The 11,881-nt window shown below is 37.6% G+C and overlaps 1 protein-coding gene across 1 annotated transcript; it reads right to left on the reverse strand.

Moving 5' to 3' along the window:
• Positions 1-461: 461 nt before the first annotated feature.
• On the reverse strand, positions 462-11,666 carry LOC107697415 (receptor-interacting serine/threonine-protein kinase 4). The gene is made up of 8 exons (XM_016498187.1): positions 11,356-11,666; positions 7,259-7,550; positions 5,767-5,915; positions 5,580-5,629; positions 4,501-4,659; positions 4,109-4,221; positions 3,352-3,595; positions 462-2,862 (listed from the first exon to the last, which is right to left on the reverse strand). The coding sequence occupies exons 1-8, from the start codon at positions 11,535-11,537 to the stop codon at positions 1,580-1,582; spliced, it is 2,472 nt and encodes an 823-aa protein (XP_016353673.1). The 5' UTR covers positions 11,538-11,666; the 3' UTR covers positions 462-1,579.
• Positions 11,667-11,881: the final 215 nt, after the last annotated feature.

Here is an 11,881-nt window from a genome sequence, read left to right on the forward strand (position 1 = left end):
TGTTTGTACATGTCCACGTGTGTATGCAAGCATGTTCGAGCCTGTGGCTGCGCTTTAAAACATCATCATCTCACAGCCTGTCAGACGAGTCCTACCAGTTTTGAAGAAAAAAGTGGAAGAGGCTCCATATCGTGGCACCACCGCTGTCTTTTTAAGATAATTAGGTGGTGGCAGTGTGTGTCACACACTTATGAACCATAAGCCGTTGTTTTAGGTCTGTTGTTTTTCCTGTGATGGACGTTGTCAGGCTTCCTGATATTAAACCAAGTCTATTTCTTCAGATATATCTACATACAGAATACATTCAGTTAATTCAAATAAAGGCCACAATTTAGGAGTTTTGGGAAAAAGAAGATAATTAAGGCTGACTTAGCAAATATTGCTAATAATATCAGTATTTACATGAACATATTCAACGTTTTAGTATCCAAAAATGCAACAGCAGACAACAGATACTTCATATGTGATGCACTTTAATTTTCCATCAAATATAAAAGTGTGCAAATATAAAACTGTGCAAACACTATGGATAAATGAGACATAACTTTTTGTGTACAAAAGGGAAATGACAAGGCAGCTTTATCAACTAATTACAAAAGTCAAGGTAAAACCTGAAAAAGGTGTTGGCATTGGATTACTGACTGGTTTGCTACAGAAAAATCCATTTATACAGATGCAGATGCATGGATACTAACAACAACACAGAATCACATCTAAAAGACCCAGAGTTCAACAGCAGTTTAAAGACCTAGCAATTAAGAGGCTGTCTGTTCCAGACAGTGAAGTGTAATGACGGCTACGCCCCCCTTGGTATAAATCAGGGCTTGGCGCAATGGTTTTACAGAGCGATGAAAAGATAAAGTGGTCTCAGGAATGAGCCAATGGTCTGAACATGAGGGTACATGGGATACAGTCCTCCCCCCTACACAGTCTACCCACATCTGTGATCCTCCTGAGGCCATGTTCCCATGGAACGAGCCAAATGGCTCTATAAATGCACATCTCTATTTGAGTGAACCATTTTAATTACATAATAGGCCTCACAGAGTTGTCATTTATGTTTAAATTATAGCTTTGAAGTGCAATATTAAGCTGATATAGGGTAAGCTTATCCTAATATGCTACAATAGAAATGTCTAAACAATTTTGGGGTTGCTTTCATTGCATCAATCACTCGGGTAACAACAAGAAGAAGAAAACGATGAAATCAAAGACATACATCAACAACAGCAAGGGATAAACATGGCATGGAAATGACAGAAAGTGAAAGGTAGTACAATATCCAGGCTCTATCTACAGTACAGAGATATATATACATAAATGCATTTCCAATTACAAAATAACTCTATTATTAAGGGGGAAAGCCAACAAGAGCCCAAACCCTGGAGAAAATGTCAATATTTCGATAACCGAGTAATTACAATATGTACATTAAATCCCAATGGATAACAAGTCCCTCTTTTCCAGCATCTGTCAGTTTTTACAATGTAGAAATTATAAAAAGAGGGAGAAAGTGTCTATGAGCATATTGGCAAACGTTTGTTCCTGGAGTCCATGAGTTCAAACCCCAGTAGGAACCTCAACAAAGTGCCGATTCACACGGAGAGTCTACAGGGACCAGTGTGCTGTCAGTGTTTTTGTGGCTGGTGAGTTTCAGAACGACCACTTTCCTCTGGAGTGTTGTCGGGGTGAGAGGATTCGGACTCTCCGGCTCAGATTCCGAGGTGTAGTCTAATGTACGTTCTCCAGCGGGCTGCGGAGACAGCGGTGCTGCATCGGCACCACGTTTGAGCAGGACGCAGATGGCGTCTTTGTAGCCACCGCGTACAGCCAGGTGAAGCGGAGTGAATCCATTCTGGTCTTGAGCGTTGGCGACGTCGGGGCAGCTCTGCAGAAGCTCTTTGAGGACCTCGCAGTGGCCGTTCTCAGCGGCCAGGTGACATGCTGTGCGAAGGCCGTGGTTAACGCTCTCAGGGTGAGCATCCTCTGCCAGAAGCATTTTTAATGTTGGCAGGTGGCCTTTCTGTGCGGCCAGGTGCAAGGCGGTGCAGCCGCTGGCTGTCTGGCTGTGAATATCGGCGCCGTGTTTCACAAGCAGCCTTGAAGTGCTGGTGTGGCCGGTTTCCGCAGCCACGTGAAGTGGACTGTGGAGGCCGTCAGAGGTCAGGTGCACGTTAGCGCCGAGCTCCACCAGGATCCGTGCCACCCGGTACTGGCCTCTTTGAGACGCCAGATGGAGCGGAGTGCGCCCGTCCGATGTCTGACCATCAACATCGGCACCTGCCTGCTTCACCAGGAGCTTCACTATTCCCAAATGGCCTTTCCAGGCAGCCAGGTGTACCGCCGTCCAGTCGTCTTTACCTTTCACATGGACGTCAGCTCCACGACTTAGCAAGACCCTCACCACATTCTCCTGTCCGTGGTGACAGGCGATATGCGTCGGTGTGCGTCCCTGAGCGTCTATTTCATTAATGAAAGCGCAGCGGTCTAGGAGTAAACGTGTCAGGGCCTCGTCGCCGTTCTGAGCTGCAAAGTGCAGAGGTGTGTACTGGTCCTCATCCTTGGCGTTGACATTCGTCGTCTTGCGGCTCAGGAGAATCTCAGACACTCCCTTCAGCCGCTTTTCGGCGGCCAGGTGGAGGGGCATGGCTCCATGAATATTGGGCAAATTAGGGTTGCAGTTGCTAAGCAGCAGAAACTTTACTGCCTCCTCATTGGCCAGACTAACCGCGAAGTGGAGAAGGTTGCTGCCGCCCTCCAAGAGCAAGTCAACATCTTGAGGCTGGAGGATCTTCATCAGCTTGGCGATGTCCTCAGTGCGAATGGCTTCACAAAGTTTCTTCTTCTGTAACTCACTGGAGTCTAAGTTGTACATAAACACAGTGAACAGCAATAAAAATGAGTGAAAAGAATTCTATGGCACACTGATTAGACTTTTACGATTGTCAGATTCAGCAAGTTTCCCTGCAACATATCTCTGATGATCAATAATATTTGCAAAACCAAATCGGGTAACAAAATGAAAAACAAAAAAAACAACTCAAAATAAAACAAACAACACAATAATAAAAAAAAACTCAAACAAAATCAAAGCACAACAAAAATAACAAATTGAATAAACCAAACAACTAAAAAGAAAAAGAAAATAACAAAATAAGCAAAAAACAAATAGAAGCAAAACAAAAAGCAACAAATAAAATAAAATAAAATTAAATTAAATTAAATAAAAATTAAATTAAATAAAAATTAAATGAAATGAAATGAAATGAAATGAAATGAAATTAAATTAAATAGCCTTATGCATATAGTACAAAAAAATTGTGGCAAGATGCTACTGTGGTTTTCTCTTACCATTTACAGCATTTTCTTTCTCAAAGGACAATGTAATCGAGCCTTGGGATGAGAAAGCCGAGTCCACAGAGGAGATGCCTGACAGTCTCTTGCTGGTGTTGTCTTTGCTCTCAAGGGACTCTTCTTTGACATTGCTAAAACTGCGTGAAAAGCCGGAGTCAATCTGACACAGCAGCTCAGACAGGCTGTAGTCTTTCTCAGGTAACATGGCTGACTTCGGCCTCACTGGCTTTTGGTTGTTTGTCTGTATGTGAAGTAGAATAGATTGTTTTTAAGAGAACATTTCATCAACAATGACGATTAGCAACAATGTTTTCATATTTTAGAAACAATGGAGGGAGCCACTTGAATCATAAATTAAAAAATCACTGACTGTAGATGCAAACAGTTAATTCAAATATGTAACATTTTGACAGATGGAGCACAGTGTATTCTTCCTAAAATAAACTGTGTTATATGCTCTCACAGAAAATGACAAAAGGGTTCTGTTAAAGCAATGCAGTTTGGTGGCATTCTCTCTTACTGATGAAAGACTGTCATCTTGGTAAAACATTTACACTATGTACTTAAACTAAAACAAACAAATACCAAAGAGTTGCCTAATAACTGATGGACAGGAAGTCTAAACCTTATTGGAGGTCAATCTAAATGAATCATATGAACATAACTTGCTGGAAACACTGCTTTACGTGGTACACAGCATGACAACGGAACAAGATTAGTTAAGATTCATGCATAGCGATACATCTGATATTACCTGTTCACTGGAGGCTGGGGCAGGGCAAGGGGAACAGTCTGGGTCTGAAGAAATGGAAGCTCTGGACTCATCATGAGGTTTGGTGCACAACTCCTCAGCCTCTGACGTGATCTCTGTTGGAGAAAGTGATCAATGTTTCAATGAACAATGATAGTGAACTTCTTTTTTTTTTTTTTTTTAGGAAACTCTGGTATTTATAGAAATAGTTCCTGAAATTACAAAACCTATTCAGTAAAAAAAATGCATTGAAGAAGAGTAAAGGCTCATTGTGTCATGGCAATTTATTGGTCTGGTTGCCTGGCATATTCTGTCATATCACTGTTGCAATGCAACTCTGGTTCCTGTGACTCAGCACATTCATTACTGGTGCGATCGAAGTGTGAGACACTCACCTTGAAAACTGGGTCGGGCTTCAGGGGAATGTGCCCAGCATTTCTGCATAAGGGCCAGGAAACCTGAGCAGGCCAGGGGACGACTGCGGGGAATGAGGCTGAGATCTGGACGAATGCCCTTCACTACCTTTACCATTATGTGCAGGATGTTATTCTCTCCTATGAAACCAACAGAGCAAATAAATAACATTAGTTTATTTGCCACGCAACAGAAAATAAAACTGAGTTTCCAAACTAAACCGAGTGAAACACACAAAGTCATATTTCACCACCAAAATCAACAGAAAAAAAGAAAATAGATTTTATATTACTAAAAAATAAAACTCATTTTCGTTTTAATTTTTTTGTAGTGCATTTCCCTGAAATTTTTTTCTTCTTTTATTATTTTTTATATTATGTTTGGACAAAATGATTATAAATTAAGCGCAATACAACTAATTCTACAGTGATGTGTAAGTACTGCAATTTAAAATAAATTTAAATGATATACTGATATTTTTTATAACAATATATTAAACTATACTAGTAAACATGGAGGGAGCCTTAATTTAAACAATTTTTACATTTAAAAATAGACTTTATTTTCTGTATACATTTTTTTTGGGAGTGTAATATGACATGGAAAAAAGATCCTGAAGATATTATATTCATTAGACCAGAAAAAAATCAACACTTCTCACAGAGGCTGCTAATTTCATATCCTGTGATTTCAACTTTCATTGTAAATCAGGATATTATTTAAGTTCCTTTTGGAAGGTTTGTTTGGTAGCCAACTGATTCCATTCACTGATGCCAAACACAACAATTTTGTCTGTTTTGACAAAAAAAAAACTATTTTTTCCATTCTTTCACACTGAAATCTTGTAACTGCTGGTTACTAAAAGATATATATATATTTTTAGATTTACCTGGAAATCACAACCAGATAAGCACACAGACACTCCTTCACGGAAGCCAGTTAGATTGAAATGAATGCCAAAAAAACGTTTACGGGATCTGATGCCGCCCATAGTAAAGATAAACAATAATAAGAGTTTCCAGACACACTTTCCAGAGTAAGATTTTACTTCTTGTCTTACCTTGATATGGCTTCTTTTGAGTGAGCAGTCCCCAGATAACAATGGAAAAACTGTGAAACAACACATATGTGTTAGACAACACTGACTTAACCATTAAAAGGTGGTTTTGACAAACAGAAGCTGATCTCATATTTTAGTTTGATCTGAGTTACAATTTACACAATGACAGCAATCCAAAATGCCTGACCTGTACACATCGTGTTTAGTGTCAGAGATTCTGTCTTTTTCAATTATCCTTTCTGGAGGAAGGTAGGCGATGGTGCCACAAAACCCGTCACGGCTAATATCGTCGTTCCTGGCAAAGCCATTCCACCTTGCCAGGCCGAAGTCAGAAATCTAAAATGAAGAACACAAAATATTCAGCAAAGGTTAGTTCTTTATATTTTAATGTTATCACTTTTTAAAACCAGGTTAGGTTTTATGCAAGTGTTATTTACAGTGATTTTTCCAGAAAATCATGTTCGAAGTCGCCTACAATTAGGTAGGGAAGCCCTGATTTTTCTGTAAATGTGTGCACGCATATGTAGGCGTGTGTGTGCCAGCCCTTCATTAACACTGCCTTGCTTTAGCTTGCTCAGACTGGTCCAGGATGCGTGTTTACATCCAGCCTTTTCAATCCGACACGACGATTCCCACCCATCCCTCGTGACACCTGCTTACTCATCTATGGGAAGGCTGGATATAAACGGGATAAAGCATGGGAAAGCTTTTCAACCCTCAGGGAATTTTCTGGAAAGGTATGTGGGGACTGTGAAAAGAAAATGAAAGGTGTGCCCTTCCCCCTCATTACTTTTGAAATCTTTACGAATTTTCATGACCTGACAAGGTCGTCAACACGAGATCAGGATTAAAATCCATCACGCTGACAGGATGTTTTTATGAACATGAAACGCATAATCTAGATAAATGCAGCTGTTAATTTTTTTCGAGTGAAATTGACTTTTAATTTGATCCAAACATCATAATCTTTCCTTTATGATAATTTAGAACTCCTTAAAACAAAGTTTAAAAGAAATGTTAGGGGTTCACTAATTAAACTCTACTAATAAATTAAATAAAAAATTTGTTTAAATTGCATAAAACATTTTAAAATGAAACCATTGGGAAAAAAATGCAAAAAAATATTTAAAATATTATTCGTTTACCTGCATGTGACCATTAATCAACATCAGTGAACCGTGATCATGCGAATGTGTTTTTAAAAAATTTAAATGTTAATTTATAATCTCTTTATCAAAGGGTTTCAGCTTAACTCCTAATACATAAATAAGTACATAAATAAACAAATAAGTTCAAATAAATAAATCCATCCAAACAATCAAATTAATTAATTTTAAAAATCAATACATTTAATGAATTCAAAATTAATTAAAGAACACAAAAGAACTGTTTTGGGGGGGAAAAATTTAAATAAAATTAAGACATTTTTCTTTTTTTTTATGCGTTCCACAGAACAAAATTAGTTTTGGAACAACATGAGGGTTTGTAAATGTGTCAACTTTTGCATTATGTAGTGACAGACATGTAAAGGTCCAGAAAACTTGTAGGTGTTTTTTGTAATCGCTGCATCAAAGCAGGTAGTGATGAATCACTTGTACTCAATCAGCTGTGATTGACTCCTTGAAAGTTCTAAACCATGAGCAATAAGGTCACCACCTTTATATAACAGCAAAGCTCACCTTGATGTGGTAGTGTGCATCCAGCAGGATGTTGGCAGGTTTCAGGTCGAGATGAAGGAGGGGCGGCTTCATGCAGTGCAGGAAGTTCATCCCCACCGATGTCTCGTGGATGATACGGAAACGCAGCTCCCAGGGCAGCGGCTCCGAGGCCAGCAGAGTTTGCAGAGAGCCCGTCTCCATGTATTCCATCACCAGTCCCTGCGGATCACTGCAGATGCCGTATACAGGGAGGATGTAGCGGAACTTAGCCGCCTCCATCTTTTTGGCCTCCTCTAAAAGTTCGGCACGCTCCCTAAATGACAAAAAAATAATCAGTTAAAAAGTCACACCTGTCGTGGAATGCAAATGGAATTTATTTTGTAAGGAATGTGATAACATGGGAGGGATCCAGCTGGATTTTAGCTGGATAACTAGCAACACACCCCATTAATTAAAAAGATCAAGAAATCACAGAAAGATGCTTCTACACAAACAACAAGGGAAGGTACTAAAACCTGTTGGACCTGAGCACAAGCTTACTCATTCATATTGTCCGGAAGCATTTTATGAACAATAACACAATGTTTTTTAGCTATGGGCTAAATTTCCTTTATGAAATATAGACGGGGCATCTGAAGCAGCGTTCACGCACACACAGACAGGCTTATGAGTTTTTCATAATGCTGTTTAGAGTATATTTATCTGACTTAATCTTTTTAATTACATTCCAGTCTTTAACACTGATAGATATGGGGTTGTATGAATGGTTCTTTTGTACAAATCCTTTTATTAGTAACAAGTCAGACAGAAGTCAGACATGCAGGTCACATTTTTAAAATGGACTTACAAAGGACACTTTAAAGAGTTTACGATCTGTTTGTTTAGTTAACAGCACCAAGAGAAGGCCAAAAGGTCTCTCAATGTAACTCAAGAAATCAAGCAGAAATATTAAACAAAAAAACGTTCAATGTCAACAAGTCTGCTTTATCACTTTATTAGTATAGTGATTATTTTATTACTCATGTGACTTCGACACTTTGTGGCCACGTTGTTCTCCAACAATTTTAGCATGCTCTAAATAAATTAATAAATAAATTCAAATATTTTCAAGAATATAAATAAATAAATGCATTTCAATATCCTTTATGTTGATATTTTCTACTGAAAGAAATCTAGTTTTAATAAAGCTGAGGGAAAGCATAACTCCTAATAAATAATGTAAATGTAAATAAAATGTATTCAAAAATGTAAAAAAACGGTAAATGATAAATAATTTCATTTTAATATACTTACTGTTCACATATAAAATCAATTAAAAATACACAGGGAAAGCAAAACTTCTAATAAATAAATAAAAAATACCTTCAAATGTATTTAAAAATAAACAATAATAATAATAATGTTGATATTTTCGACTGAAAGAAAATCCGTTTTAAGACGGTTGTGGCAAAGCATTACTCCTAGAAAATACAATAAAATAAAATAAACAATAAATGAGTAAATAATAACATATTAATACACTTAATGTTCGCATAGAAAATCAATTTAAAAATACACTTAGTGTTGATATTTTCTACAAAAAAAAATATTTGCTTTAAAATGGCTGAGGGAAAGCATAACTCTAAACAAACAAAAAAAAAGAGTAAATAATTAAATTTTAATACACATAGTGTTTATATAAATCAGTTTTAAGAAGGCTGAGGGAAAGCATAATTCCTAATAGAGTTTGGAAAGAAACAGTGCAGCAATTTCCACAAGGCTGGACAAGAGGGAGGTAAGGAGTGGGAAGATTACAGGGAGTTCGGAGGAAAACGTTTAAAACTACCCATTCTACTACCCCGCACTGTTCTGTTCTGCCACCCTTTTGAGCTCAACAAAAGCTGTTCTTTTCTAAAAAAATTAATAAAAAGGGGACTGATCCAGTTCGACCGGTTCGGCAACTCTGCAAAAGCGGAGGCCTGATGGAGCACAGGAGGACAAAGCCTGCGTTTAAGTCTGCACCCTGTTTAGATGGGGGAGGCAAATTAGAATTCTTGTACCTTCAGATCTTAGGTGCTGATAAACCTCCCGTGGTGGTGAGGGTCACATAGAACAACATTCACTGGATTTCTATCAGATTCTTTTGTTTTTTCCTCCTCAAGCTTGGTGACGCAAAGTGACATCTGCATGAAGAGTTCAAAAGCAAGTTTTGCAGGAAGACTTGCTAGATTACAGCTGTATGTCACACTTGATGCGACCCTGATAACCATGCCTGATCAAATCTTTCAGCATTAACGACCTGTTGACGTATCCCTTTGTCAAAGTAATTCCCATTACATATCAAAGTGCTACATATCAATAGAGCCTATTCTACATTATAGGGCCAGAGGAAGACATGCATAACAATACAATTAGCCTGGGAAAAGAATACATGCACCTGTATTCATGCTCATCCAAGGCTATTGAAACATTTATGGTCAAAGAAAATCATATATCACATTAGATTATATATCATGTCATACTACTAGAGTGCAATTCATAATGTCTAAACTAAAACAATTATCACAATAAGAAGTCTAAATATTAGTGTTTTCATGCAGACGGTTTCAGAAAGAACCAGTTTTAAACTATATATCACATAAATGTGTGCTTGTTAATGGGTTGACTAGTGACTCAAGACCTCAGCATCATCCACAGGAGACTTGCACAACTCTGGAACATAATAAGTAATTTAACAGACTTTTAATAATGGAAAAAGTAATATACGGTTATGTAGTTGTTCATGATTAAAATATGCGGGTGAATTTATACATGTAAATACATACACACTCTACCATTCAAAAGTGTGTGGTCGGTTAGATGTTCTTTTTTTTTCCTCAAAGAAATGAATACAATGATACATTAAATCATTTAAAAAGTGACAAGACTTTTTTTTCCAAATAAATGCTGTTCTTTCTATTCATCAGAGAATTCTGAGACGGTTTCCACATAATTATTAAGCAGCACAACTGTTTTCAACAATGTTAATAATAATAAATGTTTCTTGAGCACTAAATCAGCATATTAATGATTTCTGAAGGATCATGTGACACTGAAGACTGGGGTAATGGCTGCTGAAAATTCAGCTTTGCATCACAGAAATAAATTACATTTAAAATAGATTAAAATGAAAAACAGTTAGCCTATTTTAAATTGTAATAATATTTAACAATATTATTGTTTTTACTGTATTTTCACTAAATAAATGCAGCCTTAAGGAGCATAAGAGACTGAACAGTAATATATATCACAGTATCATTAAGTGGCCCCATTTGCCATAATTCATTGCAAATAAATTCTCATCATAATAAAAAATATATGAAATATTCTACATTTCTATCACCCTATATAAATACAACCAGTAGTAAAATGTTACGCGTGTGACTGCAACATCTGTGTGCATACCAAAGTTCTGGGTTATTTCTATGTATGGAAGGTTACTGGGAAACAAAGCTCACATACAGCCACTCCTTATCATGTCAAGACAGAGTTAAAGTGTAAAATGCTTTAGTGTAAATGTAAGTCTTTAGACAGAGGTTGAGCCACATTCAAGGTGTCTTAATGTGTTTGTGTGTATATTTGGTGAGGCGGGGGTCATAATCATAGCTCGAGGCAGTATATTATTGCAGTTTCCTGACAACAACACGTTGAGGGGCAGTGTGCGAGCATAACAAATGTTAATGTGAACAAAATAGAGACTTAGCGCCATGAACAATAACATTGGCAAAAATACATGCACATGGACAAAAATTGTTTTAGGAATAGGCCTACTGTATATCAGTTTTGATTTAAAATAATGGATTTTAAAATAAATCTTGGATAAATGATTAGCAATTCATAATATCCAAACAAACTGATGTTAAAGCATATCTCCAGTATGACATTCTCAAATTATGGATTTCATATCACAAAAACACAATTCTCTTGCCCTTCAGATGATTGTGGTTAACAAACACACACACACACACACACACACACACACACACACACACACACACACACACACACACACACTCTTTCTCACACACACACACACTTAGACACTTTAAACACACTTCCAAGAAGCCTAAAAATGTAAAATACTCAAAAAATGAACTTACTTGTCATCTGAATGAAGGCTAGGAGGGCACTTGATCGCCAACCATGTTTTCCACTGAATATGTCGTACTTTGTACACCTGTCCGAAGCCGCCGGAGCCAATCTTTTCCCAACTCCCAAACTCTGAAGCGTCAAAAGTTTTCAGAAGTCCCATAATCCCTGGGGAATTTTCTGGGACATCCATTTTTCAAGCTGTTTAATAAGATCCTGTGCAATCTGTATTCTCGCTTTCACATAAAAAGGTTTTCTGTCAAAGACAAACAGGTTGTGAATGGTTCCTTGTTGTTTTTTCCTGTCTGTACAGACAGCTTCAGTCTGGTCCTACCCCTCTGTTCAGGTGAGGGGTGGGAGGAGCCTAATGACATCATTTCCTGAGCCTGGAACACACAAAGTGGCATAGAGTCAATTGGCCAATCTAGTCCTATGACACATGTACCTGTTTATAAAGTAAAGGGGATTGGTGACACCCATAAAGCACTGTTTATCCACTGTTTCAACTTCTCTGCATCTAATATAGTGCCAGAAGTT

The sequence above is a fragment of the Sinocyclocheilus anshuiensis genome, unplaced genomic scaffold (assembly GCF_001515605.1).
Source record: "Sinocyclocheilus anshuiensis isolate Anshui unplaced genomic scaffold, SAMN03320099.WGS_v1.1 scaffold939, whole genome shotgun sequence".
Lineage (NCBI taxonomy): Eukaryota > Metazoa > Chordata > Actinopteri > Cypriniformes > Cyprinidae > Sinocyclocheilus > Sinocyclocheilus anshuiensis.

What these genes read in the sequence shown, in the direction of transcription:
- LOC107697415 (XM_016498187.1), bottom strand. Translation starts at nt 11,537, where the DNA reads ATGGATGTCCCAGAAAATTCCCCAGGGATTATGGGACTTCTGAAAACT. An exon ending in AGCCTTCATTCAGATGACAA is followed by an intron (nt 7,551 to 11,355) that starts GTAAGTTCATTT and finishes TTTGTCATTTAG; the next exon opens with GGAGCGTGCCGAACTTTTAG. An exon ending in CCCCAGCCTCCAGTGAACAG is followed by an intron (nt 3,596 to 4,108) that starts GTAATATCAGAT and finishes CTTCACATACAG; the next exon opens with ACAAACAACCAAAAGCCAGT.